Genomic DNA, 24264 nt, shown 5'->3' on the forward strand with positions numbered 1-24264 from the left:
CTCCAGGCGATGCCGTACCGTGCCCGGGCCGCGGGGCCGGCGCAGCGCGGGCGGGACCGGGCCTATGGCGGGGCGGGGCAGGGCAGGGCAGGGCAGGGCACGGCAGGCGCCACCCCCAGGGGGGGCCTGGGCCCGGCACCCCCGGAGGGGCCCCGTGGGGCCGTGCCAGGCCGTACCGCCCCGGCGGGTGAGGGCGCCCGCGGTCCCGGGCGGGCGGGGCCGGGCGGGCGGGGCGGCGCCGGACTACAAGTCCCAGGGAGCGGCGGGCGCGGCCGTCGGAGTGGGGCTGCTGGGCTGCCTTCCCGCCGTCAGGTATGGGACCGGGGCTGAGAGGGACTGGCCGTTGGGGCGGAGCGGGGCGCCCGCGCTGCCCTCCCGGGGAGCTGGCGGCAGGGCCGGCCGTGGAGAGTGGGGGAGCTGGCACTACCACCAAGCCCCTCTGTGAGGGCCGGGCCCGGGGGCGCGGGGCCGCCGCCCTCCCCGGTTGCCCTCGGCCGCCGGTCGTGAGGCGGCGGTTGGAGGCGTGCGGTGGCCCTGAGGGGCCCGTGGGGGGCGGTGGCAGGCCGACCCCGCTGGCCCCCTCCTCCCCCGGGGCTGGCGGACCCCTTGCCGGGGAGGCTGCCCTCCTGCTCCTCGCCCTGGTGTAACCGCCGCCGGGCCTTCTCTCTCCATCTCCGCGGGCTTGTGCGATTTCAGCCCGTTTACGCTTTCCCCCAGGCTTGGCCACGCTGACGGGCTTGGGGCTTCGCGCCTGCTCCCCGTGCGCCAAGGCCGGGCAACGGCTGGCACCGGTGAGCGCGGTGAGCACCGGTGCGCCCTGGCTGAGCCCAGCGAAACGCTCGGCCCGGAGGGTGCCGGTGTCGGTGTGACAGCGGGTGCGGGGGAAGAAAACGGCGCGGCTTTGCGTAGCGAGAAACGCCGCGTTAGCTGTCACCTCGGCTTTCCTGAGCCCGCTCCCTCCCAGGGGCTGCCCTTGGCGTGGCAGAAAGAGCTTGACAGTAGCCAGAGGCCGGGACAAATTCCTGGCAGGGGAGAGGGGGTCAAGGAATATCTCCGAAGCTTAGGCGCGCTCTGTAGAGAAGTGGTGGTGGGGTTTGGGAGGCGAGGGGAGAAGTCAGGTCAGTAGGTGCAGAATCTTAGCTGGGCTTTGGGCAAAAGTAAGTCAGCAGTGAACAAAATATTTGGGCAAAAATAAGGAGGTGGTGCTGCTGTCTGCAGGGAGGGACTCTGGAATAAATTTCTGCCTGAGCAGTGTGGTCTGTGATTCCCGTGTCTAACAGGAGCTTCCAGATCAGTCTCAGTTAACAAGCTCAGGGGCTGTTCTAGCACTGCCTAGTTTACTGGCGCTGGAATTGTGTTGCGAGTGTCTAAGCTGCTGAATGTGCAAGCTTGCAATTTCACACTGCCTTAGCATAAATAGTCAAAGCATCAGATAAATGTCAAGCATGAGTGAAGAAAGTGGGTTGTTCTCGTGCTATCTCTAACAGTAAGTTGGATGTGCTTGAAATAGAACCGTCTATATGGACTGTTGAGCTGGCTGGGCTATTTTAAGTGTTACTAAACCTTGTGGCTGGCATCTTTTCGGAGTCGGGACTGAGGCCGCCACACGGTAGGATTTGCTCTCCAGAGCAACTTTGCAGGGGCAGTAGGCTGCTTTGCTTGGGGTGGTGCTGTAATTCTGGGGCTGGCAGGGTGAGCCCCAGAAAATCCGGGCCACTTTCTGCTGGGTTTCTCCCCCTTGCTGTGGGAATTGACTGCAGCAAGGCTAATCTGAGCAGCTTTCAGAATGGCTCTAGGTTTCTTTCTGTGTGCATAGAGGAACAAGGCAGCCCAGTGAACTCTCTTTGCGCAAAGAAGTGGATCCAAGGATATATATTTTTGTTCTAAGATTGTCAGCTGGCTGCTGTACTTGGCAATGGTCAATAGCTTTCTACCTCGAATGAAATGTTTTCATAGTTAATTGTAGGGATTCAAAATAGAAAGTCTAAAGCAAATAGAACAAACAGCTGGAAAATCTGACTGCAAAAACCATGATTACTTCTTTTTTTTTTTTTTTCCCATCTATGCCACTTTGTTCAAGTCACAACAACAGTTTTGGAAGGTATGCTAGTGAGAAACTACTGAGTGATTTTTCTGGTGATCTCGGATGGCTATATTGCTGTGCTGGTAGGCTCTTGTTAGGTGTAAGCTGGGGCAGTTAGGATTAAAGTTGTTTCAGGCGTTATGTGCATCTTCAGACAACAGCACAGCCAGAGATTTGGGAGTGTTGTCTATAAGTGCTGTATTCGAAGAACTGACTTAAAAACTGGTTGTTCCCTTGCTGAGCAGTGAAATGGCCCAGATGAATTGCTGTGCTCCCTTTGCTGGATGTCAGCGCTGACGAATAACAAGGGAGGTGTTGAAGGACGTCCATAGCTATTTCTCTTGCTAACAGACTTGTGAGCTTCCACTTGTGGTCAGGTGTCACACCTGACTGCAGCGACAACTAGTCTGCTGTCACCCCACGGCTGTTGTTGCACCACTTACTCTCGAAGTGTGTACCTGGGCTTGTGGTGCTGTGCAGAGTCAGTGGAGGGCTTCAGGCATTTCTGGGGGACCACAGCAGGTTATTTTGAGCACTTTTAAATTTTAGACTCCCTGTGCTTAGTGGCACAGGAACAGCTCATTGCCATGCTCACTTAATTTCCAGCATCATCAGCATCTAGTACTTCAACAGTAGGTGAAGTGTAACCTGATTTTTAGAAACATTCTTATTCCTGGCAATTAATGACAGGACCTGCCAGGGTTTCAACCCAAATTTCTCTGTGTTCTCTGTGCTTGACTGTAACTCTGGATAGATTGTGCCAGACCAGGGAAATGGGGAGTTGTGAAGACTGCATGATTGCTGCCTGTGTGAGTGCAAAATTAAATGGAAAGATCTATTAGTTTTTGGAGAGGTGAAGTGGAGAGCTGACACGTGCATCAGTGAAAGCAAGCGGTGACTTGAACAGAAGCTCTTCTGCGAAGGAGACCCCGAGTGTGTGCGTGCGTGTGGTCAGGATGCTCAGTGCATCACTTCTCCCAGCTGAGACTGGGGGAAGAGAAGCAGCCAGAGCTTCCTGATCTAAGGTGAGCCAGCGTATGCCGAGCTAACAGAGCATGTGGGAGTGCAGTTTCATTCGTTTTGTTTCATCTAGAAAATCTCTTCTCTCACTATACAAGAAACTTGCTTGTTTTGAGGGAGCTTTTTGTTCTCCCTATAAGTATATGGTCATAGTTCCTGGGGCCTTTGGGGCATGACTCCTGCTGGACATGCTGAATCAGTCGGAGGAGATTCCTCAGACCTTCAACCAGCTTCTGCTGCGGGCGCAGATGAACTTCGGAGGCTGCTCTAAAAGAGGTGCAGCTCTGGGGAGGAGAGGGGTGTCTCAGCAGGATCCAGAAAAGGGACACACACTTAGCTCAGTGTCTGCATGAATCCATGTAGAAGGCAACCCTCCTCTTACCCTGCTGGCTTTTGGCAGAGGCAATAGCTTCTATGATTTAAATGATTCAAGCTTAATTTTTCTGTGGTGTGAAAGCCCTTCCTCTGATCCATGATGAATGTTAGTGTCACTAACTGTCCCTTTGGTTTGCGGTGCAGAGTGAAAAAGCACCTGGTTTGCCTGAGCTGGGACGTGTACTGTCTCCTGCAGCCAACACCCTCCCGGTTCTCTGGTACAATTTGCCTCTGTCTTATCAATATTTCTGTATTTTATAGCCTACCTCCCTGTTGCTGGTCTCCTAAACAAGAAATTGCAGAATGTATTTTGCGTAACTTCAATATTGTACATTGGGGGAAATTGTTAGTAAATTGTTTGATGTCAGTTTTGCTGTTCCCCTCTCTCCCTGGCTGTGCCCTGTGCAATCTTTAAAGGCACACTGCCTGATGTCAAGTGTATTAATGCCTCCTATTAAGAAGTCCTCGTAGGAATGAGATTGGAAGGTGGTGTATTTATGCCCTCTTTTATATCATATAAATTATAATTGGAAATCAAAACCTTAAATGGAACTTAACAGTGTGCATAGTTGTAGGACAGAAAAAAATGTGTTTAATTCATATTTGCAGGTAATGCAGAGAGGGGGATTGCAGGAGGAAAATTGACTTTGGGACAGAAGATGGCTCTAATGAAACAATTTCAAAAAAAGGCAGGAGAGGAGAGAGGCTGAAACTGGACACATAAAGCATGGGGAGGAGCGGTGGGTCCTCGGGAGACGGGGCTGTGGGGCTGTGCAGGGAGGATAAGGGGGTGGACCTCTGCGTGGCTGCAAAGGTGAGAACAAGTGCTTGGTGAAGGCGGGAAGATGTTGTGACAGTTTTGGGGTAGGGTTGTGGCCAGTGGCAGAAGAAGAAGATGGAGTCTGGCTGGATGTTTTTATTACAGTGTAGAAAAGAGCACTCGGGTTTGGAAAATCCCTGGCAGCTTGTTAAATCCTGTGTTTTCCTTTGTCTTTTAATATATGGTCCTATAAGGATTGCTTCACGCTTCTGATTGTTTTCTTTTCGTAGAGTGAATGAGTGTTTCTGTGTGCCCTGGGTCTGACAAGTGGCAGCAAGAGGCTGTGCTGGCTACGCTTTGTGTTTGCTCTGAGGGGGTATCCCTGTCCCGAGCCAAGGTGAAGCGCAGCCAACTTCAACCCCATCACCCCCACCACCACCTCGGGCCTGCATACAACCACCTGCCTTCCGGGAAGGGCTCATCTCTGGAAAAACCTTTCCCAGTAATTGTAGAAAACAACATTGCAACATCATTGCTACAACATCAACATCATTTCCTACAGTGTAACCAGCTGGGCCTTGAGCTGCTGTCTCTCAGTTGACCAGATTAACTTCTTAGGATGTACAGCCTTTGTTTCCTGTGTTCCTATGACTAATCTTAATGATGAACATGTTCAGGCAGGGTAGCCGGCTCTTGTTGGAGTGAAAGGACCAGCGTCCTGCTCTGACAGCAGCATGCTCCTCGGCACACGGCTTAAGTGAACTCCCAAGGGTGAAGAAGAATTTTCCCAGCCTTTCTGGCAAAAAAGGCAAGCAGTTTGGTACGATGCCTGCCTGCCACACCAGGCTGCTGTGCTCCTCTGCCCCAGGAGGAACCAAGTGGAGAACTTGGAAATATGATTCATCCTCTTAATCTTCCAGGATCAGGCTCAGTCTGAGGGGTGTTGAAAATATTGGCACTGGTGATAGAGTCCAGTTAAGCCCCTAGAGGAGTCTCTTACAGAATCACTTAACCAAGAACCAATTTTGAGGAAAATCTTGGTTAGATTTTTCAGTGATAACTCATGACTGAGGCAGGAAACAGATTTAGATATGTGAAGCCTTCAAAATAGCCTGAAAGGTGACTTGGGTGGTCTCCATGGAAACTCATCTATTCTGTAGCTTTGCAGAGGACTTATACAAGAGCTGCTGCCTGGCTTAAAAAAAAAAAAAGTAATTTAAAAAACAAAACCCGAACCTGATAGATCTGAATTTGAGGTGGTCCTAGACATACAGTGAAGCATGGCCTGTAGCAGAGGGGGGCTGTTCCTGGGCTCTTCTGGAGCAGCTCTGCTGGAGAAAAGCTTGATGTGACTTTTTGGGTTGCTGACTGCGATTTAGGTTACGGTGGTTGCCGCAGAAAGAAGCTGCTTCACAGGAGGAACTCCTTGGTCTGCGCTCATCTCTTACAAGTAAGACTGCAGGATGCTCTCTGTTTGGACTTTGCATATGTCCTGTTGCTGTCACTTTCAGGTACAGAGCATGCTCTGGCTGCCAGTCTCTATTTTGGGAACAACTTGAAATAACTTTAAAAAGCAATTACTCAAATTTTCTCAAGATTTAGGAGTTCTGGAATGAGACAACTGGTTTCTGGATGCTTTTGAACTGCCTGTAGTATGCATGGCTGGAGCTGGAAGCCCAAGCTCTGCTCCACGCCAGGAGCTCCCTGTTGGGCAGCGTCTCTGACTCTTTCCTCAGGTGGCGATAAAATGGGAGTGTGCAGGTGGGCCAAATGCTGTGGTGATCAGGCTGCTGATGGGCCGTACGGATGCCTGTTTGTGAGTGGTGGTTCCACTTGACTGAAGGGCCAGGGGAGGCCGACTGGAGCAGACTAGCATGGCACTGCCCCTTCTTGCTGCTCTCCAACTATTTCAGAAACTTTAAAGAGGAGGGAAGTTCTCCTTGTGAACACTCAGTACTTTCCAAAAAGAAAAGGGACAGAGGAAATGTGTAGGAATTTTAGTCCTCATTCTAAGGCATCCTCAAATTTCTTTGTGTTCTGCAAATGCTACAACTGGCTGTGGGGTGGGAGCGTACTGACTGCATCTTCCAAGAAGCTAGAACCAAGCAATAAAAAAGAATTTTCTTTAGGCTGTCTGAAACACTAACATCTCTTCTAATGGCTGTTTTTCAGCTGGGGGAAGACTGTTAAAGAATTGAACTGACCTGCTTTTTCAGAAGCACCCAGGCAGGACTATGCTCCAAATCCTTAGATCCAAAGGAGAATCTCTGCAAAAATCAGCTGTGGTGACTCCTCTAAGAGCTGATCTAAGCCACCTGTTTGAAGTGTGAAGCATATCAGTTTCTTAACTGAGATATGATATTACAAAATTTTCCTAGTTATGCTTGGATTTGCTGTGGGAGGAAAAGGCCTTATTCTGATCATTAGCAAAGAACTTTCTCCTCTGACTAGGGGGTTTCTGTCCTCTCATGTTTAATTAAGCTAGACCCTAGTGCTCAAATCAATAAGTCCAAATGCTAGTGTTGTAGTCCACCCCTGTACTGGGGAGTCGGTTGCTTTATGTGGGGGTGGTTCTTTGGGGGTTTTTTTTAGTGTTTTTTTTTTTTTTTATATTTTCCTCTGCTGTTTCTCACAACTGATCCAAAGAGCATGCTCTCTTCCCTCTGGCTCTGTTCTTTTCACCTTCACAATTGGCTCTCACTGTGTGTTTTCATTCATGTGGACAAATTGTTCTGGTGCGTACATGATGTGTACATGACCAGGGCATGGCTGAGCGCGCAGCACTTGGCTGCCTTTGCCAAAGGTGCTTAGCTTGGGCTGCCTGTACAGCCACCCTGAGGTTTTTTGTATGCGAGGGCATCTCTGCTTGCTTGTCTGAGCCTTGCTCAGCTTACAGTACCTGCCTTGTGTCTCCTTCCCAGTGGGAGCGTAACACCGTCTCCAGCTGGGAGGCAGATGACTGAAGATACAGCGATGTGTCCTTTGTAGTTGGCACTCAAGAAAGATAGGAAGACCTGCAAGATGGATCGTGTTATTTTAGCATTCTGTCTCTGTTACAGAACCAGGTGACATCGTGGTGGCCCAGGAAGCATGCGGCTGTGGTGCTGGGGGCCCTGAAGACTGTCTGGCTTGCAGGGAGGAATGCTACGGTGGGCAGTGCACTTGGAAGGTGGGCCGCGGAGGGTGAACCACGCGGCTGTGGCCGTTGGTCACAAGGTCTATTCCTTTGGCGGATATTGTTCTGGAGAAGACTATGAGACTCTGCGGCAGATTGACGTCCATGTTTTTAATGCAGGTAAATGTGTCCTTGGGGTGCATGAAGGAGTGGCTTGCTAGGCTCAGTTATTAGTTTTCTTGCCCACTACTGCTTAACATGTTACGCTCTAACATGCTGTCTGACTCTAATTTCTAAAAAAGTTATCAGTACAGATGGGAGCCTCTTCCCTTTTGCAGCCCTGTGTTTTCAGCTTCAGGGACAGGGCCCAGCACAGAGAGACTGTAGTTCAGCAGACTGCTAGGATAAGGACTCACTAGAAGTAACCACATATCCAATGGCTTGTTTTGTCCTTGTTCTCTCTGAACACTAACTCAACTAGGTGCAAAGAGGTGATGTTTAGCTGGGTCAGGCCTCCCATCCAGTTTGCAGCATGACCACACTAAGCTGTCCCTAGCATGGAAGGGGTAGGGTGGGAGCCAGTGCATTCAGTTAAGTCTCCAGGTTTAGAGTCCTGAGCTGTTTCCCTGTGGGGGCAGCTGACAACCGCTGCCAGCATGATGGAGTCAGTAGGGGTATGTGGCTAGGATGGAGGCCTTCCCATTTTGGCAGCAGCTATCATGCAGGTTCGCAATGTGACTTAGAAAAGCATCTGGAGCTGGAACCATTTGTGTAGGATAGCCAGTATCTGTCAGGAGGCTGAGTTGGAGCCATGACTGTGCTGGGAGAGGCTGTTTTTCTTGATTCAGTGCTCTTTGAACTGAATAGGTTATTGAGCTGGTCCATGAAGTGTTTCCCTATAATTAGGCAGGTGGTTGAAAAACTGCAGAGATGCTTGGATGGGTCCAGCTGAACAAGAGAGGAGAGCAGAGAACCAATGATCAGTTTTGCAGACTGGACAGCATGCTGAATGCTCTCCTAACATACATGTGGCTTGTAGATGACACTAATTTCTCTAAGACGCAGTGAATTCACTCTTCTAAACCTGACTGTGGAGAAGACTGACTCGTGAAGTAGTGGATAAAAGGCATTGGTTACCCAGGGCTGCCAAGGTGACCTGCTCACAGTGTAGAGGGGAGTGTAGCTCAAGACCTTGTGAACAAAGACATTCATCTCTATCCAGAGAGACTGGGCTCTCACACTCAAGACAGTTGAATGTTGTAGCTTGTAAAACGTGCCAGTAGAGCATCACTCTTATGGTGGAAGCATAATTACTGTGCCCAAAGGAATGCTCTTGCATTGTCTTCCCTTCTTACCACTCCCAAATATTAAAGTGTCATGATGCTGCAGCCACCACATGGGAGGTGACACTGGCTTCCCAAGCCCTTGCTCAATTAGCATTGCCAGGTTCCAGTGCTAAAGCCAAGATACCAGATTTTGAATTATATCTTTCAATCTTCCGAAGAGGAAGACTGTGTTTTAGGTCGGAAACATCCTGTCTAGCTTGACTTTAGCGTTGGCTGTGCTTCCTCAGTGCCCTTTCTGCCTCTGGGGTAGGTGCTCACATGCTCACCTTTTAAGATGCCTGACCCTTTCCTTTTCCCTATGTTAGTATTTCAGGGGAACTTCAGACTGTTTTCTGCTATATTTTGTGTTATCTCCATGTTGAAAACAAAACTGGAGGCTGTATGTGCGGTAGAGGGAGGGTGTCTGGGTGCTGTTATGTAATGGCCATGTAACACTTGCTATGACTCTTGCACTGTCATTAAACCCTGTAATATCTGTTGACTGCTCTGGCTACTGCTGAACATGACATACAGGGTGCCAGGAAGGAGAACCTGTAATTACAAGGAACTCCTATTAGTAACGTGAGGTTAGCAGGGAGAATTCAGGTATGGATGGGGGTAAAGGAGACAGACAGCTGCCTCATCTAAAGCTTAAAAAACAAAACAAAAGCAAACAAACCCTGTTCCTACAAAGCTGCTGCGTTGCTTTACTTAAACTGTACTCCTGCAAGGCCAAATGATGCCTTCAGGTGTGTTCCCTAGCATGTTGCTGCAGTTAATTATTCCTGTGCTGCCCATTCTTCCAGCTTTGCGTCTCTTCAGAAATGTCACTAGCCTGAAGTAGTGTCTGCACTCATTATCACCTCTGCACTTTTTCTTTTTCCTTTCCCAGTTTTTTGGGTTGTTTTTTTTTTTTTTGGTGCGTGTGTGCTGTACCTTCACTCACGGTCTAGGATGAGCCAGAGTGGAAACCTCTTCAGTGTAATTGATGCAGAACGGAGCCTATTTCTGTCCAGAGTCCTCTGGTCCTCCAGTACTTCCTGTAGTCTTGCCTGTGACAGGGGGCCTGTGGAAAACTGTGCTTCCATATTCCTTAACTAGCTACTACTCAGGGTCAGACACAGCTTTACTAGACTGCTTCTAGCACCTTGTCATAGGGGGGGAAAAAAGCACCGTGCAGGGTGGGTTGTGACCTGTGAGGACGTGTAGCCGGCTTAGCATTTGACATGGGCTCAAACTTGTGCTTTCAGTGTCTCTGCGCTGGATCAAGCTGCCTCCAGTGTGGACAAACAGCCGAGACCATGTGAGAGAGGTGCCCTACATGAGGTATGGGCACTCAGCAGTGCTCATAGATGACACCGTCTACATATGGGGTGGTCGCAACGACACCGAGGGAGCCTGCAACGTACTCTATGCCTTTGATGTCAGTAAGTTCCAGCTTCTCACTCTTCCTTGTCACAACTGCTCTTGATGAGACCTTCTCTCTGCCCCACCACACTGCTCCCCAACTTGTTTTCCTGTCGCTCAGTCTCTCTACAAACTGACAGGCTGGAGGAAATGGTGCCAATAGGGAATTGGTGTTGCTGGCTGTTTCGGCAGGTTTAGAAGGGGAGCAGGGTGCCCTGTGTGTCTGCACACTTGACTCTCTGTAAAAGCCTTTGAACAGAGATTACTGAACTTGTCTAATAATCAAACTGGTTTTCATTTTTCTGTCAGCTTTGTGTGCTCTCTCTGATAGTAACTACAACTGAAACATTGTCTCTGTGTGGTGTATTATTCCTTAACTGTGGCTGAAGGTTGCGGCGAGAAGGGGCTAGAGCTTTTGAGGATTGTGGTTCCTCTCCAGGGTGGTCTTTCTGAAGGCATGAAGGAGTGAGGAATAAAACACAGTAGTAGTCAGGGACAGGATGGCAAAATCAAGGAAGGCATGAGTCAAGTTAGATAAACCTGAAAGATGAACTCCCTGAGCCTTTCGGCTGGCTTCTCCATAGCGCTGCTGGAGCACCTGGGGAGAACAGGCACCATCAGGAACTGGGTGGACAAGAGTGTCAGGAAAGGAAGGCAGTACAACTGGATTCTGGACGCAGGTCCGTCTAAATACTGACCAGTAACTGGCTTGCTGGACTTGCAAGGAAAGTGCTTGCTCTGGCACTTGGTCATGGGTTCCCTTCTTTGCCAGGAAATGTCTCGCAGCTTGGAGCTGTTCTCTGGGTACAGGGTTTCCCCCTTCCCCTGATAGATGCAGCTGGGAAGCCACCAGTAAACCTCTGCCTACACAGATGCCTTGTAGTAGGAGCTGCCTCGTCTCCCTGCCAACTCCAGTGCTTCAGCATTAAGTGAAAATTAACGGAAAGGACAGACTTCAGTCCTGGTCCAAACTCTCTGCAGCTGTCTGTACACGCTGTGCCTGTCTCTGCCAATCCTGGAAAGTGAGGCTGGCGGTCACAGTCCCGTGTCTGTGGTGTAAGTTCCACTGTAGGAGTCGCATCAGGCTGGGTGAAGTCCTGGCTGAGTGCAATTTTGTCCCCTGGGGTGTCAAGCAGATCACAAGTCGAGGTCTTTTCCATCTCTAATTTGACGTGTTGTGCTTGGGTGAGCTCTTGCTGCTACCGTGTGACTGGGCTTGGAAGCAGCCCCATGAAGGAAAGGAACTTGATAGCCGCTGCAGCTTTCTCACTAGAGGCTGCCCAGGGATCCTGTTGACCTTGCAAGACCCTTTGTGTGGTTCCAGCTGGAGCCTAGGTGGATAGCTCTGGCCACAGGCCAAGTTCAGAGAAGTTATCCTTGTGAAGAATGTTGCTTTGACTCCAATGTTACTGCTTCCTGAAATAAGCACTGCTCTTGGCAGCTCGCAGCAGTTAGGGAGCGTGGGGGGAATGTCTCCTGCTGCCTCAAGGCTTATCTGTGCCTCTCTGGGCTCTTGGGACAGGTGCCTCTTTGTGCTTGGCAGCGAGTTGCTGGCTTGGCTCCATGTTGCCCTGGCATGGAGAAGAGCTCTGGCTGGATTTAAAGTCCTCCCCTAAATCAAGCCAACCCCTGGAGCATGTGGGCTGAGGGCCTGAATCTGGCTGGTGCAGGCTCAAGGGGAGCAGTGTGAAGGGAACTGGGAAGGGTGGAGAGTGAGGAAGGCTCCCCTTGAAGAGGGGATGAGAATGTAACAAGAGGAGCAGATAAGATAGAGTGCGCTGCGCTGCAGAGGTGAGGATGTGCACAGTAGCTCTGTTGACATGGTGAGCTTGTAGTTAACTGGCTTCTGCCTGGATTTGAGAGATATTTTTCCTCAGTCAGTTAGTCAGCATCTCCATGCCATGAGGTCAGTTGAGCCACTTAGCATCATTGCCTCATTGTAATTGAAATTGTAAATGCAGAGTTGATAAGTGACTCACAAAGTAGGCTTCACAAGGGATTCAATAAAAACAACATTGCTCAAGCAGTGCTGTACTACTCACACTTAAAATGTGAGCTATTTGTCAGGTTGGGCAGGGTCAGCGGCCATGCCCAGGAGCTGAGACCTCTGTCACTGTCCCCCTCTGTGGAGGCTCAGGCAGCTAGCTTTGCCTGAAGAAGCTTGCAGCCTCTCTGCAGAAGCAGGTGCTGTGTGTGAAAGAGAAGGACATCTGTCTTAGAAATGAAGAACAGTAGTGAAGAGCTATCCCATCCCAACATCTACTGTATTTTCTTAGCGTTGCCTCCTGTTTTGTTTCAGACACGCACAAGTGGTTCACGCCAAAGGTGTCTGGAATGGTCCCAGGAGCGAGAGATGGGCACTCAGCTTGTGTCCTGGCAAAGAGCATGTTTATCTTTGGAGGCTATGAACAGCTGGTGAGTAGTCTCTCTCAGTGTTATTTGGCAATCCCTTGGGACAGAGGGTGTTCCTACCTAGGACATAATTGTATCCATAGTTGCTTTCATCTTATAACTCAGCAAAGTTATGGCATTAATTACCCAAGTTATGCTCATTGTTTTGCAGAGAAGATCCTTGGAAAGTAGGCCTAAAAAAATGGTGGATTTTTTTCTTCCCCCCAAAATATAGATATATAGAGGTAAAAATATATATATTTTTTTAATATATATTAAATTTTTTTCTGGTTCATTTCTCAGCCAAATTTAGATAGATAAATTCACAACATTTTTAATAAATATATATTGATCTACATTCATTTTAATTTGGCTGAGAAATGAGCCAGAAAAAATAACTTTCCAATGTCTGCAGTGTTGCTGTGAGGTCTTGTCCTAATCTGGTGCAAGTTCCCTGTATTCTGTACCTGCTCTCACATCTTGCTGATCCCCAAAGCAAACCCTTGCTTGCCCTCCCATTAAGAATACCTTGAGCTGAAGGTCATCCTGCACTAGCTGTCAGTGTGTCTAATGCTCCTTTGAGCAAACCCTTGTGCTCTGAGCTCAAGAAGTGGGTAAATATCATTTCAGCCTGTCACCAGGCTCCAGAAAAGCTGTGCCAAATCACATCTGTTTATTTGGAAGAAAGCTAGGGCTCTGTTATGGCAGAACCTTCTTCTGAGGACAATAGCATGCCAAATCCATGATCTTGATTACAGCAGCAGGAGCAGTTCAAGTGTGGCTTGTTTTTAACCAATACCAAACAAACCTGTAGCTGTCTCACTGCTATCTCCCTGCCTGGAGGAGCAGGAGTCTGTGCTGTTCCTGTGAATGCAGGCTCTTCCAGGCAGCTAGCTGCAGACGAGTTTGGTGGGATCCTCAGAACTGTGAGCGTATCTGCTCCTCGATGTTTGGCTTCCTAGAAGTAATCTTAACTTCTACCTCTCATCAGGTGGTCTTAGCAGAGCCAGTTTGACTGTCCTGTTAGTGCACCTTTCTTCTGTCGCTGCATGGAGTGGAGGCAGGGTTCTGCTGTGAATGTACATATTATGGGCAGGACAGCCTTGGGGGGAGGAAGTGAGCACCAAATAAATGGGAAAGCTGCAGGGAGAGACAGGACGCTTTTGAGGAGAAATGAGCTTTGCCTCCCTCTTGTTAAGTGATAAGTGTGCTGCCTAGCCTAACATTTTGGAGCAAGCGCCATGTCTCTTAGGAAGTACTGACTCCAAAGGGATACTCCAGGTCTGTTGGACAGCATCCTTCCTGGGGCCAGATGTGACCAGGCTTCTTAGTCCCTTTGTGACCAGACTGCCCTGCTGTCTTCCAGGCTGACTGCTTTTCAAACGATATCCATAAATTGGACACCACAAACATGATGTGGACCTTAATCTCTGCCAAGGTCAGTGTCTACTTTTCACTCTGGTTTGTGGAGGAAGTTTCTTATCTGCTATTCTCTGGGGTAGATGCCCACACTTGTCTCGCAGCTTCTGTCTGGTGTGGCTGGGATCTGCAGGAGGGGAAGTTCTCCAGGAGAAGGCAGCCACCCCAACTTCCCCAGCAAGGTGTGTCATCTCCCTGGGTGTAATCTGCATTCTCTCTCTTGTTCTGTTTTACTCTGTCCCTGCAGGGTACGCCAGCTCGCTGGAGAGACTTCCATTCAGCTACCATCATTGGAACAAAGATGTATGTATTTGGTGGCAGAGCTGATCGTTTTGGGCCATTTCACTCCAACAATGAGATCTACTGTAACCGCATTAGAGTATTTGATACAGAAACAAACTCCTGGCTGGACTCCCCTCCAACTCCAGTGCTCCCTGAAGGCCGGCGGAGCCATTCAGCATGTGAGTGTGGGTCTGCTGAGAGAGGAGGACAGTGGAAGGAAATTCCTGCCTGCCTCAGAAGGGGTGTCTGGTCCACTGGGTGGAGATGTGGGTTAGCAAGGGGTGCACAGAGCCTGGCTTCTGTGGAAAGCTGCTGCCCACCGAAAAGCCTTGCGCGTAGCCCTGCACATGAAGGTGATATAAGCAAAGGTGGCCCACTTTTGCTTTGTGTTTGATGTTGGGACAGGGACCTGCTGGGCTCTACCTTGGGTGGCACACTGATGTCTGTGCTTACTCCCCACAGTCAGCTACAATGGGGAGCTATATGTATTTGGTGGCTACAACGCACGCCTGAACAGACACTTCCACGACCTCTGGAAATTTAATCCAGGTATTTATGCTTTTAACTTGTTGCAGTGATATTGCTCAAGGCCCTCAAGTGTGTGAGTGCTCAGATGAGCATACTTTCCAAGGGCTAGGAGCCTGCTTGGGAGGAATTCGCTCTTCTGACAGCATTGGCAGGAACTTGCTACCGTGCTTGGGACCCCTGTTCATCCTCAGACTGTCTCCAAATTGCAGTTAGAAAGTGCAAAAGGAAGTATTGCTGAAAGACAGAGCTAATCAAAGGGTGGTTGGCAAAACTTGGTCTTGTTCTTAAATATGCAGAAGTGTTGGCAGAAAAGAAGATATGGGGAAGCGAGAGACTGTAGCTGAGGAAACTATTCAACTTGAGCTGCAGCATCACCATACCACACTCGCTTGGTACCAGGTCAAAATGTGCAGCAGAAGGGGTGGTTCTTGAGCTGGTAGCCTGAATATCACAGAATCGTATAGGCTGGAAAAGACCTTTAAGATCATCGAGTCCAACTGTAAACCTAACGCTACCAAGACCACCACTATACCATGTCCCTAAGCACCTCATCCAAACGTCTTTTAAATACCTCCAGGGATGGCGACTCAACCACTTTCCTGGGCAGCCTGTTCCAATGCTTGATAACCCTTTCAGTGAAGTAAAATTTCCTAATATCCAGTCTAAACCTCCCCTGGCGCAACTTGAGGCCATTTCCTCTCGTCCTATCACTTCTTACCTGGGAGAAGAGACCAACACCCACCTCTCTACAACCTCCTTTCAGGTAGCTGTAGAGAGCAGTAAGGTCTCCCCTGAGCCTCCTTTTCTGCAGGCTAAACAACCCCAGTTCCCTCAGCCGCTCCTCATAAGACTTCTGCTCTAGACCCTTCACCAGCTTCATTGCCCTTCTCTGGACACGCTCCAGCACCTCAATGTCTCTGTTGTAGTGGGGGGCCCAAAACTGAACACAGTATTCGAGGTGCGGCCTCACCAGTGTCGAGTACAGGGGCACGATCACTTCCCTAGTCCTGCTGGCCACACTATTTCTGATACAAGCCAGGATGCCATTGGCTTTCTTGGCCACCTGGGCACACTGCTGGCTCATATTCAGGTGGCTGTCAACCAACACGCCCAGGTCCTTTTCTGCCAGGCAGCTTTCCAGCCACTCTCCCGCAAGCCTGTAGTGTTGCATGGGGTTGTCGTGGCCCAAGTGCAGGACCTTGCACTTAGCCTTGTCAACTGTGAGCTATTTTGGGGTCCTTGAGCGCTTTTCGCTGTCCACTGATTTTGTTTGCTAATTGCTTTGCCTGAGCTGTTTGCCAACTTGCTGTTCCCCAAGCTGATCTATGAGCTAGTGTGAGAGCTCCTGAAGGTTTCAGTGCTGTGCATTAGTGATTAATTACCCCCAGCATCCTTGCCACAGAGACCAACAAGGACAAAGGCTGCTGTCTTCTCCACCTGGTTCAGTTCCCTATGCTCCTACAACCAGGCTGTCCCAGCAGCTTCCACTCTGCGAGGATGCTTTGCATTCACAGTGGCTGCCAGCAGATGGAGCTGGTTCCCGGGTCTTCCTCCAGAGCTGGACCCCAGCAGGGTGCTGGGGAAGGGAGGCTGCCTCCCTGCCTGCTCCTGGAGCCCTGCCCTGTACAGCTCCCTGTGATGCGTGACCTGCTGCCGTGGCAGCCCGTGGGTCCTGGTGCTCAGGCTTTGCAAGCAAAAGGCCTCGACCTGCAACTCCCTTCTTCAGCAGGCAGAGCTCCAGGGCTGTGCCTGGCATCTAAGCAACACTTCAGTAACAACCTCATAGAAGTGTGTCATTTTGCTGCTAGCAATGTCACCGAAATCGGGAATCAAACTCCTTAACACCAATGCAGTATTAAGAAGCAGGCATTTTTTATTACGGTGCTGGATGCACGGGGGATCATTCCACCTAGCATGCATACCGCAGGTTACATCAACTGAAACTTATATTGTCCGATTACATACATATGCATAAAATTTCCCGGAATGACCATGCATATTCATTCTATTTCCCAGAACTAATTATCATATTTGTGTGGTCATTATGCATGCGTCCTTGAGCTCCGAGGGGCTTCTGTGGGGGTCTCTGGTGGTCGTACAGGTGTGTCCTTTAGTCGACCCCTTCTTCTGGACATGAGCAATATCACCTTATGTAACTTGCTTCCCTTCTTCATGGTGCATGGTCCCTAACAATGATTTGGCACCCTTAACACAAACCAATTATTCTAACCACCCTTGACTCGTTGTCAAGATGGGCTGGGGCTGTACTGGGAACATAGCAGCATGTCTGTACTACTCCTTGTCCAATTGTCTTTGGGCATAGTAGCATATCCATAGCCATAGGTGTACAAACACAATATTAAAGCATTGCCTACCCCGTTCTTATCTCTATGTTGCTTAGTTACAAAAGAATGAACTAATCATTTTGGTTACATCTGGTTACAGCGAGAAGAGGTCAGCAGGGAGGGTGGATGTTGGCTAGTTGGTGTCTGTGGGGCAGTGAGCCTCCAGTTTTGCTGTGATCTGTTTAAATCCATAACCTGCTTATACCCGGCTCTTGGCCAGGCTCTTGTGACAAGCTGTGACTCTTTTCTGCCCCTTAGTTTCTCTTTCTTGGAGGAAGATTGAGCCCAAGGGGAAAGGCCCGTGTCCTCGACGCCGGCAGTGCTGCTGCAGAGTGGGGGACAAAATAATTCTCTTTGGAGGCACCAGGTGAGTTGTGTGGGGTGGCTCTGTGAGAGGGTTTGCCATTCCCTTCAGCACAGTGTCCCTCCATGCTCTGCCCCATGCTGTAGTCAGATGCACTTTAGAGGCACACGGCAACTGTCCATCTACCTTACAAATGTAAGAAATCATGTAGATCTGGGGTCCTCTAGAAAAAGGCAAGGGTGAGACTGAAGATGTCATGTAAGCTTGTAAAGCACCTGGTGACAAGCCTTGTTGTACAAGTAGAGGCAGAAGTATGTAACGTGCTGTTCAGGAGGGGTTTTGCAGTGGTCAAGCTTTTTGTGAAAGAGGTGGTGGGGAGGGGGAAGGAGATCCTGCCATCAGAAGGACAAGTATCCTAGTCTGCTGTGCTGTAGCAGACCTCAGACTGACTTATCCTCCCCTACATGCTGCCCTGCTTCTCCGACCAGAGTTGCTTTCTTTCATTGGCAAGTGTGGTGTCTGCCAAGCTGCAGTGGGATGTTGGCTCAGCTGGGAGCTGTTTGAGGAGCCCATACACACGACAAGGCAATGTTCCCTCTGTGCCAGTGTTGCTTAGCAAAGTTTCCATTCACAAAAGGGACCTGGTGTTAAGGATTTAGCTGTCAAACACTGGAAGTGATACTTGTCAGGGTGCAGGGCTGCTGGATGTGGCCAAGAGCCTTAACAGCTGCTAAAGGAAAGGAAGTGGCCCATCACCAGGACACACTCTATGCTGTCTGGAATGACAAATTGCAGCTCTGGAGCACAGGTCTGTTTGCCAGCATCTACCTTGCAGAGACATCTGAAAATGCTTTCAGCCCTCCACATGGTTTGGAAAGCTTTGGGGCTTTCTCTGGGACCCTGGCAGTGGCTTTTTGGGGATACTTTTGAAGACAAGTTGGGGCAGAGGACAAGGCAGGGCAGGTTCTGCTGATGGGCTGACCATACCAGTGTGTGATGGAGTCAAGGGCCTTCAGGCCCCAGGAGCTCTCAGGGGGGTGTGCTTGGTTGTAGGATGTCCATGTGTGTGTGAGGGAGTGGTCAGTGCAGGTGAGGTATGCAGAGGTGCTTAGTTTATCTGGTCTCCTCAATAGATACTGGGTGCTGCTCCATACAGTAGAAGGCTTGGTGTAGGGCTTGATGGCGGTTTTGGATGCTCTCAGACGCTGCAGTGTGGATTTGTTTTACAGCTGCAGCTGAACTCTGATGTTAAACCTAGGCACTCCTAGGAAACGCTAGCAAATCACAACAAACGTGACACCAGCTTTTTGGAGTTTGGTCCACTTCTGCCAGGCAATGCAGCAGTGCCTTGTCTTCTCCACCAAATGACTTCAGTATTCAACTTGTTCCTTAATCCAGGCTCAACCCCAATGCAAGCTGGTTCATCAGCACTAGTTTGGGATAGGAAGAGCTGCCGGCAGCCAGGAATGCGGCCTGCTTGGACTGGAAGGAGGGTCTTGCAGGCTGGGGAAGGGGGAGACGGGGGTGGGGACTACTCACTTCCTGTAACAGTTATCAGGTGTATTCTGGAGCTGCCTGGTGAGATAAGAAGTTTTCCAGGAAGTCGTCGTAATGGAGAACTCCCTGTGGTCTGCCTCCTGACCTGTGCTGCCCTGCCCGGGGAGGGGGAGGGGAGCACACAGGGCAGGGGATCCGGCAGGGCTGCTTGGAGGATGAGCCGGCAGGCTCAGCTGGCTAGGCAGCAGCACTGGGGGACGGGCAGGCAAAACCCCTTTGTGTCCTACCTTCCCTTACAGGATTCATGTACACTGTAAACTGTTCAAGAGCCACTTCTGCAGGTTGCCTGCTCCTGTGGCATCCAAATGCTTAGTTTATTTTGTAGTCCTGCCCAGAGCCTGGTCTTTTTGCCCCAGCTGTCGTCTCTCACTGGGGCCAGCAGCAATCCTATCACTTGTGTCCCATTTAAGTGACCAGGAAGTCATGTAGCGCTAAGCTCAGTGTTCCTGTTAGCTGTGTCATGGTTGTGGCCCTGGTCTGGTTTTCTCCAAAACCCACCAGCACTTCAACATGCAGGGACCATCCACAAGGGACAACGAGAGGGAGAGGGAATGCTGTAAAACAGCTGAACAGATGCTGATCCAGGTTTGGGTTGAGGATTGTTTTCCCTGACAAGGCTTGGAAATGCCTGAGTCTGAGAGAGAAGGGGCTCTCACTGGGTGCTTGGTGCAGGGCCCAAGAGTATTTGCCAACACGCCAAGTTGCTGTGCAGCTGGAACAAGCAGTTTTGCTGGGCTCTGGCTGGCAAAGGGGTGCCCTGCACCCTGCTGTCTGGGAGTTGTGGCTCTCCTGCTCTTGAACTCCAGGCTTTCCCTAGCTGCTTGCAGTTTGGTGATTAAAACCACTGATGTGGTGCCTGCTGGCTTTCCTTTGAAAGATAAGGGATGGTCTAGGGTTTCCTGTGACGTGGATGTGAGATTAGATTGTGCTGTGGCGAACACACCAGGGTGGAATTAAAGGGGCTCTTGCCTGTATCCGGGCAGATGGGACCCATCAGCAACAGGTCTTCTCTGCCAGCAGTGAGCTGTGTCCTGCAGTTTGTGCTGGGGTTATGGGAACTGGGGGGGGGTGGGCAGGGACTGTCTCGTGTCCTGCGAGATGTGAGGCTTAGTGGGTCATAGGTGGGGAAGCAAGTGACACTGCGGTGAGAAGTCACTGCCTGAGGTCCCAGCTAAGCAGTGAGGATGCACTAAATTGCCTTGTCACAAACCAAAGCAGGACTTGCCTTTCCTTCAAATTCTCCAAACAACCATCAGCCGTGGGAGTGCTTTCCCATGGCCCAAGCACTACTGTTCCAATACAGGCTGGTCTCTCTGTGCTAGGGAATGCAGTCACTGGTCTCTCAGGCGCTTTGGCTGTTCCATCAAGACTGCAGAGGCAGGGAACCATAGGTGAGGCTGGCTGTTCCCTAGAAATGCCTGAAGTCATAGCTCCTCACTAGCATTCCAGGACCAACATCAGACGGGAGTATCGGCAAATTGGGATTGGCTTAAAATGACTGCTGCACTGATCAGTGCCTGACACGTGCTCAGTTACAGTCTTCTGAAATGCTGTCCCCATTTTGGCACAACCAGGGAGCTGTGGCTGGAGCCCACAGTGATTTCTGTGGTCAGACTGAGAAATGTCTGCGCCTGCGCTGCCATGCAGATGTTTCCTAGCTGCTTTCTCTACGCTTCTCTACAACATCTTAATGTCCGTGCTGAAATAATTGCAGTAGATCTTAACCATATGAGAACTAGAGTGATGAACAGCGTGTGGCTGGGCAGAATCTGTTTCAAACCTTGTGCTGTTGTGCTTGGCACACAACTTCAGCTCATGCAGCAGAACCCAAAAGCAGTCCAGCTGCTGGCCTAGTCAGAGGAATGCAAGCTAATAAAATAGAATGTTATCCTGGCTGCAGGTTGCTAACCTGTGGGTTTTTGCTGGAGAGTTTGTGCTAATGCAGCAGGTACACGACTAATGCAGACAAAGAGGGGAAGAGCTGCTGCTAAGCCATGTGAAGGCCTCAGCATCTGCTTCAGGTGCTTATTCTCTGCTGCTGCCTTCACTCCTCTGTAGAAAAAGTTGAACTTCTGCAAAGCACCTTTGGTATTGTCCTCAGAGAAAGCAGCTTGGCTTATCACGCTCTGGCCCACTGCAGTGCTGGGGCAGTATGGTACAGTGCATGCTGCCTCTGTCCCCAGCAGCATCAGTGCTCCTGAGAGCTTACAGACAGGAGAATCACAGGTTTCCATGGCATGACTCATGAGTAACATATGGCATGTGGCAGTCTGCAAATGTTTCATGCAGCCCTGGGAAGCTAGAGCTGAGGTGGGCAGGGAGAGCACAGCAGTGTTGCCTGAAGCATATGGTTCCTTTTGTTGCTTCTCCAGGTTGCAGAAAATTTGGATGGCCACTAGCTACTTGCTGAGTCTGCCACCATCTCTGGAGATAGGTCATGGCTCCCATGATCTGCAGCCCTGCAGCACAACTAGGGAGCCGTACAAAAGGTCCTCTTGGGTATCCAGTTTCTCACCTACCTCACTGGGGACACCAGCACAGCTTTTTGGACTTTATACTGTGCCATTGTGTGGTGTCTGATCCTTCCTAGATCAGATGTCTGTCCCATGTGATGTTCTTCCAATTGCATGCCTCCCCTTGGCAGTGAGGTGAAGCTGGCCTGAGGTCTGTAAAAAGGTCTGACACAGCCACAGTGTGGGCTGTGCCATGCTGCCCCATGTGGTGTTTGGGGCCAGGTAGGGATGGGCTGACCCCTACCTGCCCAGGCAGTTTGTTCTGTATGTGTTTCCTAATATGTTATAAGGGCAGCCTTCTGTGATACAGCATTGCTGTGAAGCTGGTTAGTCTCCAACAGTGCACTGGGTTCTCCAGGTGATGCCAGTCTGTCTGGCCCTGCCTGCTGTCTGGCCCTGTGGGGCAGCCTATGGGGCCTGTTTGTCACATGAAGAGCAGGACAGATGCTTGTGTAAGCATGCCTGCCTTCAGGAGCTGCTGTGACATCCCTTCTCCAGCCTGCTCAGAGTCATCCTCAGTCTCGTCCCAGGGCTCAGCTTTGCCTCTCTGAGTGGAGCTCTTTGGAGGGTTGGATCCACTGAAATTGCTGAGCAAATACAGCCCTGAAACAAGCCTCAGCTCTGGAGGCAGCTGTTTGCCAGCACCCTCCTCATGCCCTGAGGGTGGGTGCCACAGTTCTGGGGGAGGCCTCAGGGTTGCTCAGTTGTTGGAGAGTGGTTTGGGAGGTACCTGGGGAAGGAGGAGTGTGAAACCAACCAGAAGCTCGTCAATATACAAGAACAGAAAAGGGATGTTCCCTGAAAAGTGGGACCTGTGCTTGGAGGTGCAGCAAAGTAACAGAGGCAGGTGAGGTGAGGCTCGCAGCTAGAGTCACTGTGGTCGTGTGCGAGAAGGAGGCAGCTCCCACATTCCCTGCTATGGCTTGCAGAGGAGATGGTGTGTGTTCCTGCTCAACTGCTGCAGCTGGGCCAGCCAGGCAGCCCTGGCTCTGTGCAGCTCTGCCTGCTCTGTGAGGAGCTGGGAGCGTAATGACTTTGGGTGCTGCTGGGGAAAGCAGAGGGACAGGAGGGATCAGAGGGTCCCTGCGTGGGGATGGCAGGCCATGAACAGTCCTGGACTTGCTCAGCCCTTGGGGAGCCCAGGGGACCCTAAGTGGTGTACAAGTGTTTTGGCACTGACTGACACACTTTGCTTGGCTTCTGCAGCCCGTCTCCAGAGGAGGGAATGGGTGATGAATTCGACCTGATGGATCACTCAGATCTCTACATCCTCGACTTCAGTACGTGAGCACTCCCCACCCAGCTTGCGCCTCTCACCACAAGGTGCCCTGTGAGCAGCCCCCACTGTGAAGTACCATACCATGTCCTGCATGGCTCCAGGTGCCTGCCTCTTGGAGCCAGGCAGCTGTCTCTGGCTGGTGTACATGGCTTAAGGCAGACCAGCCAGAGATGCAGCTGTGCTTCACACACTCCACACAGACTTCTTGTTGGAGCCCAGAAAACTGCTCCAGCCTGTCCCTGGTGGGCACCCCTTGCTCCTCAGAGGGATGGCTGGGATGCTCTGCCCTGTTTGCTATGGCACTGATTGCATGATGCCTGGATCCCCCTGCCCAGAGCCCAGACAAGGACTGCTGTGGCTAACTGCCCTCTTTCTGCAGGCCCCAGTCTAAAGACGCTGTGTAAGCTAGCAGTGATTCAGTACAGCCTGGACCAGTCCTGCCTTCCCCACGACATCAGGTACTGCGTGCCTTCTGGGAGGTCACCCCCTGGGTCCTCCCTGTCCTTGGAGTGCTCCAGCCCTGGCTGAGGGCTGCCTGGGGTCCTCCTTGGCACTGTGCAGCTTTGGGGCAGGCTGGGCTGGAGACCACAGCCGAGGCTGATGTGCAGCGGAGCTGCTCCAGCCCTGGGCAGTGTGTTCGTGCTTTCTCTCAGTGTGTACCATCGGTGTGTTACAGATGGGAGCTCTCAGCCATGACAACAAACAGCACCATCAGCCGCCCCATCGTCTCCTCCCAGGGCTGATGCCGGCTCATCCCTCTACCACCCTGCCTTCACCCCTCCACACTGACCTCTTGCTCCACTGCCTGCATGAGTTTTTAGCCCTTTCAAGCAAGGAACATGTGAGCTCAGTTTGTCTTGCCCTAGCCAGGCCTCCCTCTGCCCTTGTCACGCTTGGGGCAGCATGACTGTGCAGGCAGAGCAGGCTGCTGGGGAAGAAATCGGCTCGCCCCAGCAGCACAACTGTGAACCCCCCTCCTTGCTGATGGCTCCAGCACCTCCTGCCTTCCTTCCCCTTGCCTGTGGAGCTGCAGCTGTGCGGTCCTGGTCCTCGGCCACTTTCCAAGGGCCTGAATCGACTCCTACCACCAGCCACGGCCCTGGGATTGGCCTCGGGCTATGAACTGTTCCTGCGCTGCTGAGAGAGAGCAGGGACCTCCACACCTGCACCTGCCAGCACTGACCAGCTTCCTGGCACTGGATGGCAGGCCCCAGCCCTGAGCTGAGCCTGATGTGGGGGCCTGGGCCCAGCTGGACCCTCTGCCCAGCTCCCGTTGTAAAACAGCAACTGGGGGGAGTTTTATAAACGCTGAGGCAGACATGGTTTCTGCTGCTCTGTGTGTCCTAGCAGGTGAACTGGGGGGAGAGAAGGTGTGGGAGTGGAGAGACTGAACCAGCTGCAGGCCACCACTGGCATATGGCAGCTGTGGGCTGTGGCTGGTGTGAGTTGCGGCCCTGGCTGGGGTGGGAGAAGGGGAACTGGGCCCCCCACAGCAGCACTGCCCTGGCATGCATGCCTCCTGCCCAGGGCTGTGCTGCCCTGCAAGAAGGTGGGGAAGAAG

General features: G+C 51.1%; 1 protein-coding gene across 3 annotated transcripts; it reads left to right on the forward strand.

Moving 5' to 3' along the window:
- Nucleotides 1–134: 134 nt before the first annotated feature.
- On the forward strand, nt 135–24021 carry KLHDC3 (kelch domain containing 3). 3 transcript variants are annotated; one of them, XM_072857175.1, is made up of 11 exons: nt 135–312; nt 7298–7533; nt 9929–10105; nt 12385–12500; nt 13843–13914; nt 14143–14356; nt 14640–14726; nt 17309–17417; nt 22631–22704; nt 23083–23161; nt 23380–24021. In XM_072857175.1, the coding sequence occupies exons 2-11, from the start codon at nt 7380–7382 to the stop codon at nt 23444–23446; spliced, it is 1149 nt and encodes a 382-aa protein (XP_072713276.1). In that variant the 5' UTR covers nt 135–312; nt 7298–7379; the 3' UTR covers nt 23447–24021. The 3 variants fall into 3 exon arrangements, with proteins under 3 accessions (XP_072713276.1, XP_072713278.1, XP_072713277.1); XM_072857177.1 differs by lacking the exon at nt 135–312 and adding an exon at nt 582–791; XM_072857176.1 differs by lacking the exon at nt 135–312 and adding an exon at nt 5349–5688.
- The last annotated feature ends 243 nt before the right edge of the window (nt 24022–24264 follow it).

This window comes from Ciconia boyciana, chromosome 3 (genome assembly GCF_034638445.1).
Source record: "Ciconia boyciana chromosome 3, ASM3463844v1, whole genome shotgun sequence".
NCBI lineage: Eukaryota > Metazoa > Chordata > Aves > Ciconiiformes > Ciconiidae > Ciconia > Ciconia boyciana.

Coding starts and splice junctions, on each gene's coding strand:
- KLHDC3 (XM_072857175.1), top strand. CDS start 7,380: ATGCTACGGTGGGCAGTGCACTTGGAAGGTGGGCCGCGGAGGGTGAAC. Junction 17,418..22,630: donor ATTCTCTTTGGAGGCACCAG/GTGAGTTGTGTG, acceptor TGGCTTCTGCAG/CCCGTCTCCAGAGGAGGGAA. Junction 23,162..23,379: donor TGCCTTCCCCACGACATCAG/GTACTGCGTGCC, acceptor GGTGTGTTACAG/ATGGGAGCTCTCAGCCATGA.